Genomic DNA, 27,781 nt, shown 5'->3' on the forward strand with positions numbered 1-27,781 from the left:
AGGCGGAGGTGGAGGCGACAGCATTGGCATCGGCAGTGCAAAGTCCGGAGGCGACATCCCATATGTTGGCATCGGGACGCCCGCTTGTTGTGCGAGTTGCTAAAAATTATATAAAAGCCATTGTTGAGAAAATAAGTTACACATCATGTGTTTTGCAAAATAAGGTACAAAATGTTACTTCAACTTACCAAGAGAAGAGCTTGATTATGGGCCTGGAGGTTTGCATAATACTCGTCCTTCTTCTGGTACTCAGCTTGTTGTCTCTTGTACTCAGCTTGTTGTCTCTGGTACTCCAATTGTTCCCTCAAAACTGATTGATGATACTCTACCTGTTGACGCAACACTGCAAGCTCTATCTCTTGGGCAGATGATCGTGAACAGGACGACTGCGAAGACGAGGATGTGGACCGTCGTCCACGGCGTCTCAGCTCCCTAGAATCAATCGTAGAATCAAAAATACCCAACCTACAAGAGTGAACCATGCACTTAGTATAGTAAATCATGGACTCAGTTGAATCGCAAGCATATGAGGATAATTTTGAAATCCAAATCAAATAATCCCATCCATGGGCTAGTCCTCCTGCGCTAACATATGCTGCCTAAGGGTCGATTGGCTGGCTCCTCCAATCGTACTCCTGTCCATGACGTTGAACCATCTCATGCCCATACAAAGCCTGGAGGCAAGCAATACCAAATATAAGTGCATCACCAAATTCATGGACAAACACATAATAGAGTACCAAAAACTCACTAGACGGTCGGTGGTCGTCTGAGTGCATAAAACATCAGGATTCTGAGGATCAGAACCTCTATGCCCTTGCATATACACCTCCACATCCATGGGCGTACGACCGGATTTGACTTCATGTACATACAAGTTAGAATGATACATTTCTATGTAATTCAAAGTTACAACATACTGTGACATACCATTCGCTTAGCCAAGCGCACATGTCCATCGCTGTCGTAGTTGTGGAACGACTCAGTCCCACGGTTTCCCCTGTTCCTTTCGGAAATGGCACGAAACTCAGGGAAAGCCCACCATCTGCACAAGGCTCGATAACCCTCTGATCGGGTGGCCATCCACGACACTGACACCTACATGAATTTTTTCAATAAAGCAAATACATGGATTCGTGCAATATGAGATGCAACAACTTGTTTACCTCAAGGTATTGCTCCTCACATACAGCAAACCATCGCCGTTTTCAACCTCTACGGATCTACGCTCACCACATACAGTACACTTCTTATCACTCGTTGTCTCCTTCTAGAAAAGCATACAGTTATTGTCACAGACATTGATTTTTTCGTAGTCCATACCGAGCCCAGAGAGCAACTTTTTGGACTGATACATGTCCTTTGGCATCTTGTGATTCTCCGGAAGTACATCACTAATCATGTTCAAAAGTCCGTGTAGCAGTTGTTTGAGAATACAAACTTAGACTTAATAGCCATAATTCGAGTCATAAATACAAGGACGGTCACTTTCGTGTGCTCATGCAATGGCTCTTCGACAGCTTTAAGGAGCTCGAAGAACTTCTGAACCTCAGGTGTAGCTGGATCCTCATAATCGGTGGGTTGACCGAAGTTCTCCAAATCGACGGTTAGAAGCTCATGGCGTACATCGTCAAGCATCTCTTCCATCCTATCGTAGTCCACCTCTTCATGTGACTGAACTTCCGATACAATACGAGGAGGTGGGTCCTCACCGTGGTGCACCCACACCTCATAGCCTGGCATATAACCGTTCTTACAAAGATCTATCGACATAGTCCTCCTGTCAAGGAAATAAATGTCCCGACACTTGCTACAAGGGCACCTAACATTGGTTCCAGTTTCTGACCAAGCAAAAGCACGGTCGAGAAACACGTCAGTCTTGGCAACCCACTCACTTGATAGAGCACCTCTTTTCTTCCAACCTTCATACATCCATCGACGATCCTCCTCCATACTAGATACGAGACGTTAACTTAATTAGTTATGATTACTAATGAACCACACTAATACAATATCACTACAGAAAAATCATTTTACAGGACCCTACATCAAATAAATAACCTTATTTCCGAGGGCTTAATAATTACCCTCGGAAATTAAAAGTTTAAATTATATAGGCACTAATAAATAAACTAAAACAAGATAATTTAATTACATAATTAACTCAAGCCGTCGGACATAACAAAACCAAACATGACTACTAGCAAACAATCTATATGCATATACAAAATTATACTAAAAATCATAAAATTACTCACTTAGTCGGACGTTGAGCCGGTGAAGCAAGCGTCGGTGGGGTCGGGGCGGGCGCCAGTGGCGTCGGGGACGGGGGTAGAGGCTCGGGCGGGCGCGAGCGCGGGCTGCGTCGGGGCGGCTCCGGTGGCGTCGGGATGGTCACGGAGGCGGCCACGCGCTCGTGCTCGGGCGGCTGGGCGTTAGGGCGGGAGGTCGCTGGGAGCCGCTTGGGCGGCGCGGGAAGCACCTTGCGGCGGCGGCTGGTGGACATGCGGGAGCGTGAGACAGAATGAAACGGTGCGGGCAGGGGCTGTCGGTTAAAATCGTTTATTTCCGACAGCCTGCTAGAAGACCGTCGGACATACGCTTATGTCCGACGGACAACCCTCGGATATACCGCGTTACGTCCGACGGCTGTTCGGGGCCATCGGACTTTTACTGTTTACTATAGTGATATGCATGTTATATATAAATATAATACCCCGAGTATATACGTGTGCTATAATTATATATTTTTTTAATATGCATTAATGTTTTTTGGCTTTTGATCGGCTGTAAAACGAAACCAAAATTGTGTCTTTTAATATATATATTAATGTTTTTCGCTTAACTACTCGTGTGCGCTTTTTTGATCAGTTTAGATAATGAAACAACAGCTTAGCAAAAGAAGAAGAAAAAATGTTAGTGCAGTGGATGAACAGTACCGTGTTTTTTTCTCCCCTGTTCTACAACCTCCATCATTCGCGGTCATCTCCTGCGCTCAACTCATTGATCTCTTTCTCATGGTGGTCTTCTCTAAATTTTGAATTGTCGAATGATTTCTTGCTATACTTTGTTGAACGTTAAATCAATGGATGTATTTGTTTCAATGAATGATTTGGTCCAGATGATGGGGATCATGTAGGTGATATATAGTGTGTGTATAAGACAAAATAGTTAGCATATATATATAAGTAATTTGAAGGAAACCGACTCAAATCTCAATATACATGCATGTATATATTGTACACTCAAGGCAATAGAGATATATAGGTACATCTCAAAGCATGCAGCACAACGTACAACACTGAAGGTCACACTAGCTACTGATCCTACAACATACAATACACATAGACACTGGGACAACAACTATTTATTCCTGAAACAACAACACTGACGTCGATCGTAGGTCGATCATGGCTTGGCATCTGGTACGGCCGGGTAGTGGCTCTCCGGCTTGGGTGGCAGCTCCGGCTCGGGCAGTGGCGGGAACTCATGCTTTGGCACCACCGGCACGTGCTCCGGCACCTCTGGCACGGTGGGGTTTGGCGGCAGTTCAGGCTTTGGCACCTCCGGCTCCGGGTGCGGCAGCTCAGGCTTCGGAACCTCCGGCACAGCGGGGTGCGGCAGTTCAGGCTTTGGGAGCTCCGGCACAGCAGGGTGCGGTGGCAGTTCGGGCTTGGGCAACTCCGGCACAGTCGTAGGGTGTGGTGGTAGCTCGGGCTTGGGCAGCTCCGGCACTGTAGGGTGTGGAGGCAGTTCAGGCTTGGGGAGCTCTGGCACGGTGGTGGTGGTGGGATGCGGTGCAGGCTTGGTCTCCTCCTCCAGGTACCGTGCCGCGCTACTCATGGTGGTGCTACAAGAGAGCAGCAGCAGTGCCATGAGGAAGGCGAGGGAGGAGGACGGCATGGTTCTCCGTGTATCACGTGGTAATGTAGATAGTTGGTTCTTCCTGTGATGTCGTTGTGTTGTGTTGCCTGCTGGAAGAGGAAGAGCGGCGGCATGCATGCTATTTATAGTTGCTACAAACAATCGATCTGTGTCTGCAAGGTGGCACTGGTAGGTCATCTACCTGAAACGTGCGTGATCTGGTTGGTGATGGCAAGCTCTACCTCTACGGGCCGTGGACAGTGGCGTTGTTGGTAACACGTGTGTGCTGCACAGCTTCTGTGTGCTTATACTGGTGGTTGTTAGGCTACCGAAAATCTATAGCAGCAGTAACTAGTACTCCCTCCGTTTCTTTTTATTAGTCGCTGGATAGTGCAAAATTGCACTATCCAGCGACTAATAAAAAGAAACGGAGGGAGTAGCTTCTATCTCCCTCAGTTCAGATGGCCAAGTACACCTCGATCGCAAGAGTCGTCGTCCTTGCAGATCATCTGGCCCATAAAATTAACGGATCGGGTTCATGGTAGCTCAGCTGCTGATGCGTGTGGGTGTGGCAGTAGGTTGTGGTCGTTTTTTTTCCGTCATCATTTTAGGTTCAGGTTCAATACGTGCACCATCTCGTTTCCCAGAAGAGAGCTCGGCCAATAAGGCTAGCTCGGCTAGGCTCGAGACGACTCGCGAGCCACCTTTGTCTGCTCAGTCCTACTGCTGATAAAGGCATATAGGTCTGCTGCCCTACAGCCGCAGGGTCATTTGTACATATATGGATTTGGTGTATTTTATTGGGTCATTTGTTATATCCACGTGGTACGCATGGGTATATTCTCTCTTGCCTCATACCCGCTGCTCAATAGGAAACTCGCTGACATATGGCACGTGGGTCTGGATTAAGGAGCTTGTTCTCACTACACCAAAGTAGTAAACTTCCTAGAGCCTAAACCCTAGGAAGTTAGACCTAAACTCTAGAAAGTTAGCTAAACTCTCGGAAGTTAAGCCATCACGTCGAAAGTTTGGCTCTCGGAAATTTTTTGTCGGAAGTTAGCTTAACTTTCTAAAGCCCTCTAGGAAGTTAGCTAACTTCCTACAGCCAAAAAAACCTCTCGAAAGTTAGTAGATTCTCGGAAGTTAGTAGCTTCACACCGTCAGCACCGTCAGCTGACTAACTTTCTACAACTAACTTCCTACGGCTGACCGTAGCCCCTAAGAAGTTAGCTGGCTTACTTCCTATGGCTTACTGTAGCCCCTAGGAAGTTAGCTGGCTAACTTCCTACGACTTAATAAGCCTCTAGGAAGTTAATTTGACCAGCACTATAAATGTTGTTTATTTTTATTTTACACCACATTCCACAACATAACAAATATATCAACAGCTATATAGCACAACATATTTTCACATAATACATCTCACACACAATCACATAACAATATTTAAATCCATAGTCTCATCAATTACATCACAAAAGTCTCATCCATAGTCATAATAGGACACATATCATCATCCAGTAATAACAAGAGATAGTATCTCATACATAGTCATAATAAAAGTCTCAAGTATCAGAACGCAATAACATGGAAGCTCACGGTCGCCGATCACCATCGGGTTACATAGACGAGTGATGGTCAAAGTCGCCTAGAGGGGGGGTGAATAGGGTGAATCTGAAATTACAACTTAAGCACACACTACAAGTCGGGTTAGCGTTAGAATTAAATGTGAGTCCGAAAGAGAGGGCGAAAACAAATCACAAGCGAATAAGAGCGGATGACACGGTGATTTGTTTTACCGAGGTTCGGTTTTTGCAAACCTACTCCCCGTTGAGGTGATCACAAAGACCGGGTCTCTTTCAACCCTTTCCCTCTCTCAAACGGTCACTTAGACCGAGTGAGCTTCTCTTCTCAATCAAACGGACACTAAGTCTCCACAAGGACCACCACACAATTATTGATGTATCTTGCCTTGGTTACAATTGAGTTGGAATCAAGAAAGAAGGAAGAAGAAAAGCAATCCAAGCGCAAGAGCTCAAATGAACACAAGTATCTCTCTCTCACTAGTCACTATTTGATTGGAATTGTCTTTGGACTTGGGAGAGGATTTAATCTCTTATTTGTGTCTTGTATTGAATGCTATAACTCTTGTATGAGGTGTGAAGGCTCAAAACTTGGATGCAATGAATGGTGGGTGGTTGGGGTATTTATAGCCCCAACCACCAAACTAGCCGTTTGGTGGAGGCTGCTGTCGCATGGCGCACCGGACAGTCCGGTGCGCCACCGAACACTGTCCGGTGCGCCAGCCACGTCACCCGACCGTTAGGGTTCGATCGTTGGAGCTTCTGTCTTCTGGGCCACCGGACAGTCCGGTGGTGCACCCGACAGGTCCTATAGACTGTCCGGTGCGCCTTCTGGCTCTGCTCTGATTTCTGCGCGCATGGTAGTGCATTAACTGCTCTCTGCAGATGACCATTGGCGCGAAGTAGCCATTGCTCCGCTGTCACACCGGACAGTCCGGTGAATTATAGCGGAGCGGCTCCCAGAATTCCTGAAGGTGAGCAGTTCGGAGTTGAGTTCCCTGGTGCACCAGACACTGTCCGGTGGCACACCGGACAGTCCGGTGCGCCAGACCAGGGCACACTTCGGTTGTCTTTTGCTCTCTTTGTTTGAACCCTTTCTTGGTCTTTTTATTGGTTTATTGTGAACCTTTGGCACCTGTAAAACTTATAATCTGGAGCAAACTAGTTAGTTCAATTATTTGTGTTGGGCAATTCAACCACCAAAATCAATTAGGAAAAGGTGTAAGCCTATTTCCCTTTCAATCTCCCCCTTTTTGGTGATTGATGCCAACACAAACCAAAGCAAATATAGAAGTGCGGAATTGAACTAGTTTGCATAATGTAAGTGCAAAGGTTACTTGGAATGAAACCAATAATTATTTCTACTAGATATGCATGGATGGCTTTCTTCTAATTTAAAATTTTGGACCACGCTTGCACCACTTATTTTGTTTTGCAAAGTTTTGGAAATTCTTTTCAAAGTTTTTTTGCAAATAGTCAAAGGTATATGAATAAGATTTTGAGAAGCATTTTCAAGATTTGAAGTTTTCTCCCCCTGTTTCAAATGCTTTTCCTTTGACTAAACAAAACTCCCCCTTAATGAAATCCTCCTTTTAGTGTTCAAGAGGGTTTTAGATATTAATTTTGAAGAGGGTATACCAATTTGAAATTATATCAATAAGTAAGATACCAATTGAAAAACATACCAAAATCTTTTCTTAATCCATATTTGAAAGACTACATTTTTGAAATTGGTGGTGGTGCGGGTGGTGCGGTCCTTTTGCTTTGGGCTAATACTTTCTCCCCCTTTGGCATGAATCGCCAAAAACGGATACTTGTGAGTGAAATATAAGCCCTTTCAACTACTTTCTCCCCTTATGGTAAATAACATATGAGTGAAGATTATACCAAATTGGAGAGTGTGTTGCGGAGTGACGGCGAAGGATGAATAAGCAATGGAGTGGAGTGGAAGCCTTGTCTTCGCCGAAGACTCTATTTCCCTTTCAATCTATGACTTAGCTTGAAATACACTTGAAAACCACATTAGTCATAGCACATGAAAGAGATATGATCAAAGGTATATAAATGAGCTATGTGTGCAAAATATCAATCAAAATTCCTAGAATCAAGAATATTTAGCTCATGCCTAAGTTTGGTAAAAGTTTGCTGATCTAATGGCTTGGTAAAGATATCGGCTAATTGTTCTTTGGTGTTAACATATGCAATCTCGATATCCCCTTTTGTTGGTGATCTCTTAAAAAATGATACCGAATGGCTATGTGTTTAGTGCGGCTATGCTCAACGGGATTATCCGCCATGCGGATTGCACTCTCATTATCACAAAGAAGAGGAACTTTGGTTAATTTGTAACCATAGTCCCTGAGGGTTTGCCTCATCCAAAGCAATTGCGCGCAACAATGGCCTGCGACAATATACTCGGCTTGATCCTCATCTTGAGTTGGTGGAGACGCTTGCATTGAGGAAGATGGTTGATCTTGTGCTTGTGGAGGCTCTTCGGATTCCTTAGGACACACATCCCCAATGGACATATTCCTCAGCGCGACGCACGAAGCCTCTTCATCATCTAGCTCATCAAGATCAACTTGCTCTACTTGAGAGCTGTTAGTCTCATCAAACACAATGTCACAAGAAACTTCAACTAGTCCAGTGGACTTGTTAAAGACTCTATATGCCCTTGTGTTTGAATCATAACCAAGTAAAAAGCCTTCTACAACCTTAGGAGCAAATTTAGATTTTCTACCTCTTTTGACAAGAATAAAGCATTTGCTACCAAAGACTCTAAAATATGAAACATTGGGCTTTTTACCGGTGAGGAGTTCATAAGATGTCTTCTTGAAGATTCGGTGAAGATATAACTGGTTGATGGCGTAGCAAGCGGTGTTGACCGCCTCAGCCCAAAACCGATCCGAAGTCTTGTACTCATCAAGCATGGTTCTTGCCATGTCCAATAGAGTTCTATTCTTTCTCTCCACTACACCATTTTGTTGTGGCGTGTAGGGAGAAGAGAACTCATGCTTGATGTCCTCCTTCTCAAGAAAGCCTTCGATTTGTGAGTTCTTGAACTCCGTCCTGTTGTCGCTTCTAATCTTTTTGATCCTTAAGCCGAACTCATTTTGAGCCCATCTCAAGAATCCCTTTAAAGTCTCTTGGGTTTGAGATTTTTTCCTGCAAAAAGAACACCCAAGTGAAGCGAGAATAATCATCCACAATTACAAGACAATACTTACTCCCGCCGATGCTTATGTAAGCTATCGGGCCGAATAGATCCATGTGGAGTAGCTCAAGTGGCTTGTCGGTCATCATGATGTTCTTGTGTGGATGATGAATACCAACTTGCTTCCCTGCTTGACATGCGCTACACACCCTGTCTTTCTCAAAATGAACATTGGTTAGTCCCAAAATGTGCTATCCCTTTAGAAGCTTATGAAGATTCTTCATCCCAACATGAGCTAGTCGGCGGTGCCAGAGCCAACCCATGTTAGTCTTAGCAATTAAGCAAGTGTCGAGTTCAGCTCTATCAAAATCTACTAAGTATAGCTGACCCTCTATCACTCCCTTAAATGCTACTGAATCATCACTTCTTCTAAAGACAGTAACACCTATATCCGTAAAAAAACAGTTGTAGCCCATTTTACATAATTGAGAAACGAAAAGCAAATTGTAATCTAAAGAATCTACAAGAAAAACATTGGAAATAGAATGGTCAGGTGATATAGCAATTTTACCCAATCCTTTGACCAAACCTTGATTTCCATCCCCAAATGTGATCGCTCTTTGGGGATCTTGGTTTTTCTCATAGGAGGAGAACATCTTCTCCCCTGTCATGTGGTTTGTGCACCCGCTATCGATGATCCAACTTGAGCCCTCGGATGCATAAACCTACAAAACAATTTTAGGCCATGTTCTTAGGTACCCAAATGGTCTTGGGTCCTTTTACATTAGAAACAAGCACCTTGGGTAGCCAAACACAAGTCTTTGACCCCCTTGTGTTTCCCCCAACATATTTGGCAACTACTTTGCCTGATTTGTTAGTTAGCACATAGGAAGCATCAAAAGTCTTAAACGAAATGTTATGATCATTTGATGCAATAGGAGTTTTCTTCTTAGGCAATTTAGCACGGGTTGATTGCCTAGAACTAGATGTCTCACTCTTATAAATAAAAGCATGGTGAGCTAGAGTGAGACTTCCTAGAGTGAATTCTCCTAATTTTGTGCTCGGGATAACCGGCAGGGTATAAAATGTAACCCTCGTTATCCTGAGGCATGGGAGCCTTGCCCTTAACAAAGTTAGATAATCTTTTAGGAGGGGAATTAAGTTTGACATTGCCTCCCTGTTGGAAGCCAATGCCATCCTTAATGCCAGGGCGTCTCCCACTATAGAGCATACTCCGAGCAAATTTAAATTTTTCATTTTCTAACTCATGCTCGGCAATTTTAGCATCTAATTTTGCTATATGATCATTTTGTTATTTAATCATGGCAATGTGATCATGAATAGCATCAATGTTAATATCTCTACATCTAGTGCAAATAGTAACATGCTCAACGGTAGATGTAGAGGGTTTGCAAGAATTTAGTTCAACAATCTTAGCATGTAAGATAGAATTCTCATCTCTAAGATTGGAAATAGAAACATTGCAAACATTTAATTCCTTAGCCTTAGCAATTAATTTTTCATTCTCATTTCTAAGGCTAGCAAGAGAGGCATTCAATTTTTCAATCTTAGCAATTGAACTAGCATTATCATTTCTAAGATTGCCAATTGAATCATCACAAACATTTGATTTCTCAACCTTAGCAATAAGTTTGGCATTTTCATTTCTAAGGTTGGAAATAACATCATGGCAAGTGCTTAGCTCACTAGTTAATTTTTCACATTTTTCTACTTCTAGAGCATAAGAATTCTTAGTCTTAACATGCTTTTTGTTTTCTTTAATTAGGAAGTTCTCTTGGCTATCCAAGAGTTCATCCTTCTCATGAATAGCACTAATCAATTCATTTATTTTTTCTTTTTGTTGCATATTTAAGTTGGCAAAAAGGGTGAGCAAGTTATCCTCATCATCACTAGAATTATCCTCATCACTAGAGGTTGCATACTTAGTGGAGAATCTTGATTTTACCTTCTTCTTCTTGCTGTCCTTTGCCATGAGGCACTTGTGGACGACGTTGGGGAAGAGAAGGCCCTTGGTGACGGCGATGTTTGCGGCGTCCTCGTCGGAGGAGGAGTCGGTGGAGCTCTCGTCAGAGTCCCACTCCCGGCAAACATGGGCGTCACCGCCCTTCTTCTTGTAGTGCCTCTTCTTTTCTCTTCTCTTACCCTTTTTGTCGTCGTCCCTGTCACTATCACTAGATAATGGACATTTAGCAATGAAATGACCGGGCTTACCACACTTGTAGCACACCTTCTTGGAACGGGGCTTGTAATCTCTCCCCTTCCTTTGCTTGAGGATTTGGCGAAAGCTTTTGATGATTAAAGCCATCTCCTCGTTGTCGAGCTTGGAGGCGTCCATGGGGAGCCTACTTGACGTAGACTCTTCCTTCTTCTCCTTCGTCGCTTTGAAGGCAACGGGTTGCACCTCGGGTGTGGAGGTGGCGCCTCGCTCGATGATTTGTTTGGAGCCTTTGATCATTAGTTTAAAGCTCACAAACTTTCCTATCACTTCCTCGGGAGACATTAGTGTGTATCTAGGATCACCATGAATTAATTGAACTTGCGTAGGGTTAAGGAAAACGAGTGATCTAAGAATAACCTTGACCATTTCATGGTCATCCCATTTGGTGCTCCCGAGGTTGCGCACTTGGTTCACTAAGGTCTTGAGCCGGTTGTACATCGCTTGTGGCTCCTCCTCTTTGTGAAGCATGAAGCGACCGAGCTCCCCCTCGATCGTCTCCCGCTTGGTGATCTTGGTCACCTCGTCTCCTTCGTGCGCGGTCTTGAGCATGTCCCAAATTTCCTTTGCGCTCTTCAACCCTTGCACCTTATTATACTCCTCTCGACTTAGAGAGGCGAGGAGTATAGTAGTGGCTTGGGAGTTGAAGTGTTGGATTTGTTCGACCTCCTCCGAGTTGTAATCCTTGTCTCCCTTCTTTGGTACCTGCACTCCATACTCAACAATATCCCATATGCTTTTGTGGAGTGAGGTTAGGTGATGCCTCATTTTATCACTCCACATAGAATAATCTTCACCTTCAAGCATAGGTGGTTTGCCTAATGGAACGGAAAGTAATGGAGTGCGTTTTGAAATACGAGGATAGCGAAGGGGCATCTTACTATACTTCTTGCGCTCATGGCGTTTAGAAGTTGTGGATGCCGATTCCGAGCCAGAGGTGGAGGGTGACGAAGAGTCGGTCTCGTAGTAGTCCACCTTCTTCATCTTCTGTTGGGACTTGATGGAGGAAGAGGATTCCTCCTTGTGCTTGTGGGCGGACTCCCTTGAGTGCGTTCTCCCTGAGCTTGCGGACTTGTCGCCGGTCCCGATCTCCCTCTTGGCGGATGCTCCCGACATCACTTCGAGCGGTTAGGCTCTAATGAAGCACCGGGCTTTGATACCAATTGAAAGTCGCCTAGAGGGGAGTGAATAGGGCGAATCTGAAATTACAAACTTAAGCACACACTAAAAGTCGGGTTAGCGTTAGAATTAAATGCGAGTCTGAAAGAGAGGGCGAAAACAAATCACAAGCGAATAAGAGCGGATGACATGGTGATTTGTTTTACCGAGGTTCGGTTTTTGCAAACCTACTCCCCGTTGAGGTGGTCACAAAGACCGGGTCTCTTTCAACCCTTTCTCTCTCTCAAACGGTCACTTAGACCGAGTGAGCTTCTCTTCTCAATCAAACGGGACACTAAGTCCCCACAAGGACCACCACACAATTGGTGTCTCTTGCCTTGGTTACAATTGAGTTGGAATCAAGAAAGAAGGAAGAACAAAAGCAATCCAAGCGCAAGAGCTCAAATGAACACACGTATCTCTCTCTCACTAGTCACTATTTGATTGGAATTGTCTTTGGACTTGGGAGAGGATTTGATCTCTTATTTGTGTCTTGTATTGAATGCTATAGCTCTTGTATGAGGTGTGAAGGCTGAAAACTTGGATGCAATGAATGGTGGGTGGTTGGGGGTATTTATAGACCCAACCACCAAACTAGTCATTTGGTGGAGGCTGCTGTCGCATGGCGCTCTGGACAGCCAGGTGCGCCACCGGACACTGTCCGGTGCGCCAGCCACGTCACCCGACCGTTAGGGTTTGACCGTTGGAGCTTCTGTCTTCTAGGCCACCGGACAGGTCCTGTAGACTGTCCGGTGCGCCTTCTGGCTCTGCTCTGACTTCTGCGCGCACTGTAGCGCATTAACTTCTCTCTGCAGATGACCGTTGGCGTGAAGTAGTCGTTGCTCCGCTGTCACACCGGATAGTCCGGTGCTACACCGGACAGTCCGGTGAATTATAGCGGAGCGACTCTGAAAGGGAAATGTGCCCTTGGGCCATTTCTAAGTATTTTGGTGATTAAGTGTCCAACACAAATGGTTATGTGTTAAACTATGCCAAATGGTGGACAAAGTGCAAATCAATACAAAGGTATGATTCTAGACTTAGTACATTGGTTTTTGTGTACTAACATATTTGTCTAAATGCTAGAATCAGAGAAAAGACAAAAGGAAAGAGAGTTGGCTGTGTACAGCCAACTGTTGTTCGGTCTGGGTGCACTGGACAGTGTCCGGTGCGCCAGGCTGGCTCTGGTGAAAAGGTTGCTCTCGGGATTTCGTCGGCTGCGTACGGCTAAAAATCACCGGACTGTCCGGTGGTGACCGGACTATCCGGTGAGCAAACGGTCGGCCGCGCAATCCGCGCATGACGCGTGGCCGAGCCAACGGTCTGATGGGGGCACCGGACTATCCGGTGTGCACCGGACAGTGTCCGGTGCGCCAACGGCTCCAAATCTTCAACGGTCGGCTACGCCAGAATAGGAAAGCAATCAGCACCGGACAGTGTCCGGTGGTGCACCGGACTGTCCGGTGCACCAGTCGACAGAAGGCAAGAATTGCCTTCCTGGATTGCTCTCAACGGCTCCTAGCTGCCTTGGGGCTATAAAAGGGACCCCTAGGCGTATGAAGGAGTACACCAAGCATTCTTTGATCATCTCTTAGCACCAAGACATCTCTCTAGCGCATTTGATTTGTTGTGATAGCAATTTGAGCTCCTCTTGAGTTGAGAACTCCGTGTGTGATCTTAGAGCTCAAGTTGTGACTTGTGTGCGTGTTTGTGCTCGTGCTTTGAGGCTTGTGTGTGTTGCTCTTCCCACTCTTACATCTGTGCTTCTTTGTGATCGTCTCATTTTAAGGGCGAGAGGCTCCAAGTTGTGGAGATTCCTCGCAAACGGGAAAGAGTAAAGAAAGAAGAACACCATGGTATTCAAGTTGAGCATTGGATCACTTGAAAGGAGTTGAGTGCAACTCTCGTCCATTAGGACGCCACAACGTGGACTAGGCAAGTATTGTACTTGGCCGAACCACGGGATAAATCCTTGTGTCTCTTGTGCTTGCTCTCACTGTGTCAATTGTGGTTCACAAGAGCTCTCTTTAGCCACTTGATTTCATTATGCTAACACTTAATCAAGTTTGTGGCTTTAAGTTTCAAGTTTTTACAGGATCACCTATTCACCCCCCCTCTAGGTGCTCTCAATTGGTACCGGAGTCGTTCTCTCCACAAAAGGGACTAATCGCCCGAAGAGATGGATCCTAAGGGAAAGGGGATGGTGGTCAACGATAAGGAGAAGGAGTCCATCTTCAACGAGCCGAGGAACGACAAAGCCACTGACTCTGGCTCGAGTCAAAAGAAGAAGGACGGGAAGAAGAAGAGGCGGATCAAGAAGATAGTCTACTACGACAGCGACGAGTCTTCCTCTTCCCAAAAGGACGACGAATACGAGGAGAAAAATAAAACGGTTAACTCGAACTTTTCTTTCGATTATTCTCGTATTCCGCAAAGTTCCAATGCTCATTTACTTTCCATTCCACTTGGTAAACCTCCTCACTTTGATGGAGAGGACTACAGATTTTGGAGACACAAAATGCGTAGTCACTTGTTCTCTCTCCATCCTAGCATATGGGAGATAGTAGAAAATGGAATGCAATTTGATAGTACGGATAGTCCCATATTTATCAATGAACAAATTCACAAAAATGCACAAGCTACTACTGTATTGTTAGCATCATTGTGCAGGGAAGAATATCATAAGGTGAGCGGCTTAGATAACGCCAAGCAGATCTGGGACACCCTCAAGATCTCGCATGAGGGGAACGACGTCACCATGCTCACTAAGATGGAGTTGGTGGAAGGTGAACTAGGAAGGTTCGTGATGATCAGTGGGGAGGAGCCAACTCAAACCTACAACAGGCTCAAGACCCTGGTCAACAAAATAAGGAGCTATGGAAGCACGAGATGGACGGACCACGACGTCGTCAGGCCTATGCTAAGGTCCTTCACCATCCTTGATCCGCATCTTGTAAACTCTATTCGTGAAAATCCTAGGTACAACAAGATGACGCCCGAGGAGATACTTGGAAAGTTCGTAAGTGGGCGAATGATGATCAAGGAGGTGAGATATGTTGATGAGGTGTTAAATGGCCCAATCCACGAGCCTCAAACCATTGCTCTAAAAGCAACAAGTAGCAGGGAGGCGCTACCTAGCAAGGTGGCGCAAGTTGAGGCAGTCGGGCTGAATGAAGATGAAATGGCCCTCATCATCAAGCGCTTCAAGACGGCGCTCAAAGGTCGCAAGGAGCATCCCAACAAGAGCAAGACGAAGGGGAAGCGCTCCTGCTTCAAGTGTGGTAAGGTTGGTCACTTTATTGCTAACTGTCCTGATAATGATAGTGACCAGGATCAAGAAAAGAAGAGGGAAAAGAAGAAGACTTACAAGAAAGCGAAGGGTGAGGCACACCTTGGCAAAGAGTGGGACTCAGATTGCTCTTCATCCGACGACGAAGGACTTGCCGCCTCGACCTTCAACAAATCATCCCTCTTCCCCAACGAGCATCACACCTGCCTCATGGCAAAGGAAAAGAAGGTATGCACTAGTAATACTATTACATATGCTTCTTCAAGTGATGATGAATCTAGCAATGATGAAATAGACTATGCAAGTTTATTCAAAGGTTTAGATAGAACTAAGATTGATAAAATCTATGAATTAATTGATGCTTTGAATGACAAGAATAGATTGTTAGAAAAGCAAGAGGATCTTTTGTATGAAGAGAATGATAAATTTGTAGATGTCCAAAAATCTCTTGCTTTAGAAGTTAAAAGGAATGAAATGCTTTCTTGTGAATTATCTACTTGCCATGAGACTATTTCTAGTTTAAAAAGTGTTAATGATGATTTAAATGCTAAGCTACAAGTAGCAAATAGATCTAGTTCTTGTGTAGAACATGTAGTGATTTGCAATAGGTGTAAGGACTTTAATGTTGATGCATGTGCTGAGCACCTTACTTCTATTGCAAAACTAAATGGTGAAGTGGCTATAATGCCCAACTTAAGACTAGCAAAAATGAATTCGATAAACTAAAATTTGCAAGGGATGCCTACACTATTGGTAGACACCCCTCAATTAAGGATGGGCTTGGCTTTAAGAGGGAAGCCAAGAACTTAACAAGTCATAAGGCTCCCATCTCCGCCAAGGAGAAAGGGAAGGCCCCTATGGCTAATAGTATTCAAAAGAATCATGCTTTCATTTATAGTGATAGAAAATTCTCTAGAAATGCTTATAGGAATTATTCTTATGATTCATATGCTATGCATGCTTCTAGTTCTTCTATTGTGCATGATATGCCTAGGAAAAATGTTATTCATCATATGCCTAGGAGAAATGTTGTTCATGTACCTAGGAAAGCAAGTAATGAACCTTCTACAATTTATTATGCTTGCAATGCTTCCTTTGCAATTTGTAGAAAGGATAAGAAAGTGATTGCTAGGAAATTAGGGGCAAAATGCAAGGGAGATAAAACTTGCATTTGGGTCCCTAAGGCTATTGTCACTAACCTTGCAGGACCCAACAAGAGTTGGATACCTAAGACCCAAGCCTACATTTGCCTTGTAGGTTTATGCATCCGGGAGCTCAAGCTGGATTATCGACAGCGGATGCACAAACCACATGACGGGGGAGAAGAAGATGTTCACCTCCTACGTCAAGAACAAGGATTCCCAAGATTCAATCATATTCGGTGATGGGAACCAAGGCAAGGTTAAAGGACTAGGAAAAATAGAAATTTCATCCGAGCATTCCATTTCTAATGTGTTTTTAGTAGAATCGCTCGGATAAATGTAGATGTGTCTGTCTTTAGAAGGAGTGATGGTTCATTAGCTTTTAAGGGTGTACTAGATGGCAAACTCTATTTAGTTGATTTTGCAAAGGAGGAGGTCGGTCTAGATGCATGTTTAATTGCTAAGACTAGCATGGGTTGGCTGTGGCATCGCCGTCTAGCACATGTGGGGATGAAGAACCTTCACAAACTTCTAAAGGGAGAACATGTGTTAGGACTAACAAATGTGACTTTCGAAAAAGATAGACCTTGTGTAGCTTGTCAAGCAGGTAAACAGGTGGGAAGTGCTCATCACAGCAAGAATGTAATGACCACATCAAGACCTCTGGAGTTACTTCATATGGACCTCTTCGGACCCGTCGCCTACCTAAGCATAGGAGGAAGTAAGTATGGTCTTGTTATAGTTGATGATTTTTCCCGCTTCACTTGGGTATTCTTTTTGCAGGATAAAACAGAAACCCAAGGGACCCTCAAGCGCTTCCTAAGGAGAGCTCAAAATGAGTTTGAGCTCAAGGTGAAGAAGATAAGGAGCAACAACGGGTCCGAGTTCAAGAACCTTCAAGTGGAGGAGTACCTCGAGGAGGAAGGAATCAAGCACGAGTTCTCCGCTCCCTACACACCACAGCAAAATGGTGTGGTAGAGAGGAAGAACAGGACGCTCATTGACATGGCGAGGACGATGCTTGGAGAGTTCAAGACCACCGAGCGGTTTTGGTCGGAAGTCGTGAACACGGCTTGCCACGCCATAAACCGGGTCTACCTTCATCGCCTCCTCAAGAAGACATCGTACGAACTCCTAACCGGTAACAAACCCAATGTATCATACTTTCGTGTTGAAAGGATCACGATGCCCAAGAGGGGGGGTGAATTGGGCTTTTCTAAAAATCAACACTAATTAAAACCTAAGCAAGAGCTAAACAAGAGCCCAACTTCACCCCAACAACTAGCACTAAGAATATAATACTAGAAATACAACAAAGATAAGATAATACTTCAAATACTTGCTAAACAAATACACAATGTAAAGTGCTTGAATTAAGTGCGGAATGTAAAGCAAAGTTTAGAAGACTCCTCCAATTTTTCCCGAGGTATCGAAGAATCGGCACTCTCCACTAGTCCTCGTTGGAGCACCCGCGCAAGGGTATCGCTCCCCCTTGGTCCTCTCAAGAACCAAGTGCTCACTACGAGATGATCCTTTGCCACTCCGGCGCGGTGGATCCCTCGAGACCGCTTACAAACTTGAGTCGGGTCACCAACAAGATCTTCACGGTGATCACCGAGCCCCCAACGCCACCAAGCCGTCTAGGTGATGCCGATCACCAAGAGTAACAAGCCATAGACTTTCGCTTGACCAAGAGAAGCCTAATGCAAGTGGTGTGTGCTCTAGGTGGCTCTCACTAGCGCTAATGAGGAACAAACGTGGATTATGATTCTCTAATCTCCTCACAAGGCATTTGGTGCTTGCAATACTCTACCAAGGTGCTGGAATAAATGTGGAGTGCAAGACATTGAATATGGTGGGTGGAAGGGGTATAAATAGCCCTCACCCACCAACTAGCCGTTACAGGAAACTTGCTGTGTGATGGCGCACCGGACAGTCCGGTGCGCCACCGGTGCGCCAACGGTGCGCCACCGGTGCGCCAACGGTCACTTCCAACGGCTAGTTCTGACAGCTAGCCGTTGGACTCATGGCGCACCGGACAGTGAACAGTTCACTGTCCGGTGCACACCGGACAGTCCGGTGCGGTGTCCGGTGTGCCGCTAAAATTCATTTCCGAAGGCTGCGCTCTCGGGTTTCTGCGACTGGGAGAGTCCCTGCCGTGGACCAGCCTGGCCCACCTGGCAGAGGGTGCACCGGACAGTCCGGTGCACACCGGACAGTCCGGTGCCCCAAAGCCAGAAACACTAAGTCTTGTTTTTCAGCTGATTTTCAAATCGGTTTTCGTTCTAACTTGTGTGTGAGTCCTAGAGTGACACCTAGCACTGTATATGAGTGTGATTGTGCACCAACACTACACTAGAACTCTCTTGGTCAAACTACTCATCGACAACCCCTCTTTATAGTACGGCTAAAAGAGAATAAAAGACCTAACTAAATCGCGAGTGTCCACATCTCCTTGACACTCGGACTCCTTAGACCTTCACCTTTTGTTCCGTCGTTTTAGCCGTCGCTTCGAGTTCTTATCTCCGGGATTGTTTTCACCGTTGTAGTACTTTTACCTGTCATGCGACCTAACTTACCATTTGTCTCTGCAAAACACACGTTAGTCACATATAATATTACGTTGTCATTAATCACTAAAACCAACCAGGGGCCTAGATGCTTTCAATCTCCCCCTTTTTGGTGATTGATGACAACCCTACAAGTTTTGTGAGAGAGTTTGTTTTGAAGATTCTGTCAATAGAAAGAATGGTTAGTTATACTCAGTAATTTTTGACAGAAGGAAGGTGTACCATAATAATAAGAGTGAGCGCATACACATCATAAGATTCTTGTTCATATAAAAGAGAAAGTAAATTAATGAAACAAGAGCTAGAAGACTGGTGATATGATATAAGGTGAAAACATAGTACACACAGTCAAACATACGCGACGAGAGTATATGACGAGTTTGTGAGCCAGAAACATAAAGCTAGTACAGAGAGTAGCAGGCACAAATATTACATCAAAAGGACACTGACTCTCTACTAACTCTCTAACTCCCCCTAGCTCTCACAACTCATATCTCTCCCCCTTTGGCGTCAAACACCAAAAGGGACCTAAACATCTGATGCAGGAGGAGGCGGCGGGGGCGCATCCGGTCGAGGTCGAGGTAGCAGAGCGAACGCTGACGGAGGGTCAGAGTCAGTCTCGGATCCAGGATCTGCGGTAGAAGCTGGAGCTGGTACTGACTCGGACGCAGGCAGCGCTGCAGGAGCTACCGGAACAGAAGCGGTCACAGATACTACCACAGCGGTAGTGGTAACAGCAGATGCTGGTGGCACTGGCGGCTGCGGGCAGATAGAGCTGAGAACCGGAGAAGTGAACGCCAAGGTGACCGGCCGGAGCGGAGAGGTGACAGCAGGGGGTGCAGACAAGATCGAAGGCACCACTGGAGAGTGAAGCGAAGAAGGCGGAGCAGACTGAACTGGAGGTACTGAGATACCAGAATGCTGAAGCATGAGGGCCATGAATGCCCTATTCTCTGCCCTATCCTGAATAAGCTGCTGCTGAAGTGCATCCTGCCTGTCCTGCATGTTCTGAAACATGGAGAGCATCCTATCTGATAAACGGGCCTGCTCGGCAGCCAGGTGAGCCTGCTGCTGAGTGAGAGTCTGGAGAATCGAAGCAAGAGCAGGGTCCATAGCCGGAGGAGTAGCAGGGGCAGCACTAGAGCTCCCAGCCTCATGATCATGGGAGCGTGGAGGCATAGGAGGCGGAGGCGGAGGAGGAATCCCAAAATCATCATCATCATCATCATCATCAGCTGCTGCACCCTGGGTGTCAAACTGTCGAAGTGCAGCATCCTCGGCCGGAGTGTCAAACACAGGAGCATAAGCTGGCACTGGAATCTCAGGAGCAGGACGGTAAGATCCAAACACAAGGCGTGAGGCCTCAAGGGTACTCTGAAAACGAGGTGGCTGGATCAGCTGCGCAAAGATGTGGCACAAGTAGTGAGCATAGGGCAGCTGTCGTCGAGCACGAATCCCATCCAGAACAGTATCCTCAATCTCACAGATCAGAAAGTCAACAACATCAAACTCAGAGTGGGATACCAGGGCACCAAGGAGCCAAAGCTGAATATGAGTGGTGGCCTCCCTGTATCCCATCCTAGGCAGGAGTGTCCGTCTGACGAGCTCATACAAGTACTTCGCTGCCGTAGTGAAGTCTGCTGGAGAACGTCGCGACCCATCTGAAAAAGGCGGGCGGAACAGAGCCGCGACGTGAGCTGTCCCTGGAGCCACACCACCGTGAGGGCGACGTGGAGGATCTGAAGTGCCGTAGCAGAGACTGTGGAGGCGAGTAGTCGACTCAGGGAATCCAAAAAGCTGTCTGATCTGACTGGCAGTGATCGTGACATCCTCGCGCTCAAAGCGGAACCTCATCCAATGGTGATCCGGGTCAATCCAAACAGAGGCATAGAAGACGCGGACCCACTCCTCAACATATCTGCCGCTGATAGTCAGAAAGGACAGAAGGCCTGGCAAGTAGGTGAGATGCGCCTCAGACTCAGCACTGGCTGCTAGCAAGAAGGCTGGAAGATCCAATAGGCGGTGAACTCGTAGCGCAATCTGAGCAGACATCTGAGCCCTGAAGAAAGACTCCTGAATCCGTGTGCTGAAAAGAACTCCTGCTGCGGGGTCTCTCTGAGCTGGCAGCCAAGACTCCACGGGTACGTACCTGAACCGACGTACCCGGGCTGCAGTAGCACGCTGAAGATCAAACAGACGAGGATCCGAAGCCAGAGGACGAACCTCAGTCTCATCACGCTCCCGGAAGCGAGGTGGAGGGACAGGTGGAGCGGAAGCGGGAGCGGGGGCAGGGGAAGCAGTGGAAGCTGGCGTGGTGCTGGTAGTGGGTATGGCGGTGGAGGTGGATGGAGCAATAGGAGTGACTGGGGCAGGCAGAGTGGGTGGCGGAGTGGAAGCGGAGGTGTGAGTGGAGGAGCGAGACCGGGAGGCGAGACGACGAGCACGGAAAGCAATCTGATCTGAAGGAACATCCGGCTGATCTCCAAGGGCTGCCTGTGCAGCGGCTGCTGCAGCTGCTGCTGCTGCACGAGCCTCTCTGTCCGAACGCCGCTTCTTGCGGCCTTCCTGCTGCTCCAAAAAGACAGTCTTCCCCTTCACCTGCCTGAAGGGGCGACGAGGGTCCTCGTCATCGCCACCCCCTGACGCCGACGCATTCTTCGTGCGCGGCATCCTGAACTAAAGTCTGCAAATGAGATAGAGAGACTAAGCACAGAGCAAATAGTGACTGATAGATTTAGCAAAGAGTGAGATGTCTACCTGGAAAGCGCACACTGGAGGTGACGATCCAGGCAGAACGGAAGACGGCACACGGTCACACAAGGTCACTGAAATGACAGAAGAGGTGAGCACGTATTAGTCACATAGTCATAAGCATATGAAATGTGAATAAATACATACACAAAGAGATATGGCATGAGACGGGACGATCGATAAGTCAAAAGCCGTGAAAACGACGTTTGACAGACAAATAGAGACATAGGATGATTGGAATTCAAATTGAGGCACGAAACGATATGGGATTGAGCCGATACTTCACGAATAGGTTTATATAGGTCAATATGAGTGAAGTGTGTGCTTGGTTTGAATTTAGGCGAAGAAATAGGGTTTGGGGCACTCGGCTCGGAAACGATCGCGCAAATCGGGAATTTTGGTGAAATTTAAGCCTGGGATCTCGGATTGGCGTGAAATTTTGCAAGTAGGTTACTGGAAGTGTGGTGAAGGTGCCTGAAAAATTTGGGTTCAATTGGAGCAAGTTTGGCTGGTTTAGGCATTTCACCGAACACTTGGTGGGCGGGGATTTTGGGTTTTAGGTATATGTCCATTTGAGGTGGGAATGCCCTCCCGAAGGAGCTAAAAATTTGCAGGGATACACAAGAGAGATACTGAAACTCATACCACCAATTGGATTCACAGGAATTGACAGGAATTCAAAAAGATTTGGAAATGCATCAAAGGGTGGTGAACTGCTAAGAACACAGAGAGAAAGAGAGACAGGGCAGAAGCTGACCGAGAGAGAGGGAAGGACGAGCCCAAGCCGCAAGAGATCGCCGGAGCGCGGCCGGAGACGGAGGACGCCGGTGGAGATCGCCGGCGGGGGAGTCGGAGTCGCCAGGAGCAGAGAGAGAGCCGTGAGACAGAGAGCAGTTGTGCCTCTGGCTCGGTTCTGCGGGCTGGAGGCATTTTTAAAAACGCGATATGGGCGCACCGGACAGTCTACAGTGCCTGTCCGGTGCACACCGGACAGCGCACAGTAGATGTCCGGTGAACCACCGGACAGCGCACAGGAAAAGAGAGATTTTGCGCGCGGCTGCCGGTGCACCGGACATTGCACAGTGCAGTGTCCGGTGCACACCGGACTGTCCGGTGAGCCCAGACAGAGGGGAGTTTGGAAAATTTTGAATTTTTCTATCTAACTCCTAACCAAACCAAATCCCAACTTATAATCACACAAAATAACACTTGTTGGGATAGGTATTGGCACCCTCATATATTTTTCAAAATATTTTGCCATAGGCTAGATAATTTTTAGAGAAAATAGGCAAATGGTGAAATTTGCATTTGTGCTTGCACTAGGGGTTTTCAAGAGTGATTTGAGTTTTGAATACTCCCCCTAAGTGCAGTACCTTATGCATATTTCAAGAACCAATTATTGCATGAAAAGTAAGAATTTAAGTGCTAAAAAGCTTAAAAACTAAGACTTGTCAAGTTTGACCCGAGTTAAGCTTTTTCACTCGCTTTATTGGCGGTTATCTCAACTAGGTTAGACAAGCCCTAGATGCAATACACGGAATTTAAATATGCAATGCAAGTGACAACACCATTTGACATTTCACATAAAATTTCTGAGATCAAGAATATTTAGTTCATTCCTCAATATGCAAAAGCGGGTCTTATCAAGTGGCTTAGTGAAAATATCCGCTAATTGATCTTCCGATCTCACTCCTTCTAAAACAATATCTCCTTTAGCAACATGATCTCTAAGGAAGTGATGACGGATATCAATGTGCTTGGTGCGAGAGTGTTGTACAGGATTATTAGCAATTTTAACAGCACTCTCATTATCACACAACAGAGGTACCTTTTCTAGAACTACGCCATAGTCTAGAAGAGTTTGTTTCATATATAAAATCTGTGTGCAACAAGCACCTGCGGCAATGTATTCCGCTTCGGCAGTTGACAAGGCAACACTATTTTGCTTTTTGGATGTCCATGAAACTAGTGATCTACCAAGCAGATGGCATCCCCCAGAAGTACTTTTCCTATCAATTTTGCAACCGGCATAATCCGAATCGGAATAGCCAATTAAATCAAAAGTAGCTCCTTTGGGATACCACAGACCAACGCTTGTGGTGTGCTTGAGATACCTAAGAATTCTCTTAACAGCGCGAAGATGAGCTTTCTTAGGATTGGATTGAAATCTAGCACACATGCAGACACTAAACATAATATCGGGCCTAGATGCGGTAAGGTATAATAAACTACCAATCATAGAACGGTAGAGAGTTTGATTAACCGGGTTACCTCCCTCATCTAAGTCGAGATGTCCATTTGTAAGCATGGGGGTCTTGATTGGTTTGCACTTCTCCATGTTGAATCTTTTCAACAAGTCTTTGGTATACTTCTCTTGTGAGAGAAAGTTACCATCTTTCATTTGCTTGACTTGAAAGCCGAGGAAGTATGTTAGCTCACCAATCATTGACATCTCGAACTCCTTCGACATCAACTCACCAAATTCCTTGCAATGACAGTCATTTGTCGAGCCAAAGATTATATCATCAACATATACTTGACAAATGAAAATATCACCGTTATGTTTCTTTGTGAAGAGAGTTGTGTCGACGGTCCCGATTTTGAAGCCCTTTTCGATGAGGAAATCGCGAAGACGCTCGTACCAAGCCCTTGGAGCTTGCTTTAGCCCATAAAGCGCCTTGGACAACCTGTAAGCATGGTTAGGATATCTAGGGTCTTCAAATCCAGGCGGTTGCTCAACATATACAAGTTCATTTATGAAGCCATTTAAAAATGCACTTTTTACATCCATTTGATAAAGTTTTATATCATAACATGATGCATATGCAAGTAGGATACGGATGGCTTCCAGTCGAGCAACCGGTGCAAAGGTCTCTCCAAAATCTAAGCCTTCAACTTGAGAAAATCCCTTTGCGACAAGTCTTGCCTTGTTTCTTACAATCACACCTTGATCATCTTGTTTGTTTCTGAACACCCACTTTGTTCCAATGATTCTTGCATCTTGTGGGGGCTTCTCCAGGGTCCAAACTTCGTTACGGGTGAAGTTGTTATATTCTTCATGCATGGCATTCACCCAGTCCGGATCCTGTAGCGCCTCATCTATACAAGTAGGCTCAACACAAGAAACAAAAGAGTGATGTTCAATAAAATTAGCATGTTTATGTGATCGAGTAATAACCCCTTGTGAAGGACTCCCGATGATTTGGTTTTGAGGATGAGCTTGAAGTAGTGATGAGTTTCTCCTGTCAACCACTTGGGAAGAAGATCCTGGAGCATCAACATCTTCGGCTTGTACCCTTGCTTGTTCATGAGAGACAAATGTATCTTCATTTGCATGCCTCTCATCTTTTTCATCATCTTGTGGTACATTTGATGAAGAAGGCCTGTCAATGATTTGCACCTCTTCTTCATCTTCTTTTGGTTTGATAGCTCCAATAGGCATGTTCTTCATTGCTTCCCTAAGTGGCTCATCACCTACATCATCAAGATTTTCAAGTGCTCCTTGGGAGCCATTAGTCTCATCAAATTCCACATCATATGTTTCTTCTACCACGCCAGTGGCATGGTTGAATACTCGATATGCTTTGGACTTTAATGAATAACCCAAAAGAAAACCAATATCACAACGTCTTTGAAACTTCCCTAGATGATGGCGTTTTTTGTAGATGTAGCATTTGCACCCAAACACCCGGAAGAAAGAGACGTCTGGCTTTTTCCCATTTAGCAATTCATAAGGAGTCTTCGCAAGTAGCCGGTGAGGAAATAGCCTGTTTGATGCATAGCAAGCAGTGTTGACAGCTTCGGCTCAAAACCTCTCCGGTGTGTTATACTCATCAATCATTGTTCTTGCAAGAGTGATCAAGGTCCTATTTTTCCTTTCAACAACTCCATTTTGTTGAGGTGTATATGTGGCAGATACTTCATGTTTGATCCCAATTTCATCACAGTACTCATGAATGTTGGTGTTGTCAAATTCTTTGCCATTGTCACTTCTAATCTTCTTAATCTTGCAATCAAATTCATTTTGAGCTTTCTTGGCAAACTTCTTGAATATAGATGCAACTTCAGATTTGTCATGGAGAAAGAACACCCAAGTGTATCTTGAGAAATCATCAACAATCACTAGACAGTAGAGGTTGCCACCGGCACTGACATAATTTGTAGGTCCAAATAAATCCATATGTAGTAGTTCCAGTGGCCTTGATGTTGACATGAAAGCTTTAGTAGGATGTGTATTAGCAACTTGCTTTCCAGCTTGACATGCACTGCATGGCTTGTCTTTTTCAAACACCACATCCTTTAATCCTCTAACCATATCTTTCTTTAATACCTTCTTGAGTGTGCTCATTCCAACATGTGCAAGCCTCCTATGCCAAAGCCATCCAAGAGAAGCTTTGGTGAAGAGGCAAGTTCTTAAGTCTGCATCTTCTGAAGTGAAATCCACTAAGTAGAGGTTGTTGTATCTAAATCCCTTGAATACCATTGATTCATCATCCATTTTTGTTACAATAACCTCTGATGGAGTGAATAAGCATTGAAGTCCAAGATCACAGAGTTGTCCCACTGATAATAAATTGAAGCTCAAAGGTGCAACTAAGAGAACATTTGAAATTGATAAGTCATTTGAGATTGCCACCTTGCCAAGTCCTTGCACTTTTCCTTTTGAGTTGTCTCCAAATGTGATTTTATCTTGACCATCAACATTCTCATCTAATGAGGTGAACATCCGTGGGTTGCCTGTCATATGTTGTGTGCATCCACTGTCAATAACCCAATGGCTCCCACCGGTCTTGTAGTTCACCTTTCGTTCACCCCTAGCCATAAGGCATAGGTGAGAAGTGGATGATAGCGATGGTGGTGGTGAAGAGAAGTCCCCGGCGATGGCCGCAACCTTTTCATCATCCTCTTCTTCACTTGAAGAAGATCCACTTGATGATTCGACGTCGGTGAGCCAGTCGCCAACAATATAGGCCTTTCCATTCTTCTTCTTGTGGAACCTCTTTTGCTTCCCATCCTTCCTCTTGAAGAATTTCTTTTCCTTCTTTTCATCATCGCTGTCATCTTCCTTCTTTCCCTTGAACTTGTTCTTCTTGGGCTTGTTGCATTGATGAGCAAGATGACCAAGCTCACCACAGTTGTAGCAGTCCATCTCAGAAATGGGCTTTCTTTTGTTGGAAAAGAACTTCTTCTTTCTTGAATCAAATTTGATGCCTTCTCTATTTAGCTTCTTCAACATCTTGGTGGTCTTCCTTACCATCAAGGCAATGTTTGCATCAAGGTCATCATCACTTGAGGATTCTTCCTCAACTTGTATTTTCGCTTTTCCCTTTCTTTCATGATTTGCTTTGAGAGCCAAATCCTTTCTTTTGGAAGATGATTCTTCTTTGTTGATGTGCATGTACATCTCATGAGCATTGATCTTTCCCAAAATTTGTGTAGGTGTGGTAACTGAAAGATCCATTTGATGTAGCACAGTGACAATGTGTCCATATTTGTCTATTGGGAGGACACTGAGAATCTTCCTCACAACATCCGGTTGTGAGATTTGAGTAAGCCCCAATCCATTGACTTCCTCTACAAGAATATTAAGTCGTGAGTACATAGCGTTTGCATTTTCATTAGCAAGCATTTCAAAGGAATTTAACTTTCGCATAGCTATGTGATATCTTTCCTCACGTTCACTTCTAGTTCCTTCGTGTAGAGCACAAATGTCCATCCACAAATCATGAGCATTTTTATGATTCCGAACTCTATTGAACACATCTTTGCAAAGGCCTCTAAAAAGGGTGTTTTTGGCCTTCGCATTCCATTTCTCATAATTGAACTCATCACCTACAAGATTTGTGGCGTCTCTAGGTTCGGGGAACCCTTGTGTGGCGGCTTTATAGACACCGATGTCTATAGCCTCTAAGTATGCTTCCATACGAATTTTCCAATAAGGAAAATCGTCACCATCAAAAACGGGAGGAGGTCCATCCCCACCGGACATCGTAACTCTAGCGGTTAAGCTAATCTATGAGCAACAAGGCTCTGA

At 45.3% G+C, this 27,781-nt stretch overlaps 1 protein-coding gene across 1 annotated transcript; it reads right to left on the reverse strand.

Annotated features, from left to right (window-relative positions):
* Window positions 1–3,192: 3,192 nt before the first annotated feature.
* Window positions 3,193–3,984, reverse strand: LOC103647813 (protein PELPK1). The gene has a single exon (XM_008672319.2). It carries the CDS (start codon window positions 3,901–3,903, stop codon window positions 3,409–3,411), a length of 495 nt encoding a protein of 164 aa, XP_008670541.1. The 5' UTR covers window positions 3,904–3,984; the 3' UTR covers window positions 3,193–3,408.
* Between the last annotated feature and the right edge of the window lie 23,797 nt (window positions 3,985–27,781).

Source organism: Zea mays, chromosome 2, assembly GCF_902167145.1.
Source record: "Zea mays cultivar B73 chromosome 2, Zm-B73-REFERENCE-NAM-5.0, whole genome shotgun sequence".
Classification (NCBI taxonomy): domain Eukaryota; kingdom Viridiplantae; phylum Streptophyta; class Magnoliopsida; order Poales; family Poaceae; genus Zea; species Zea mays.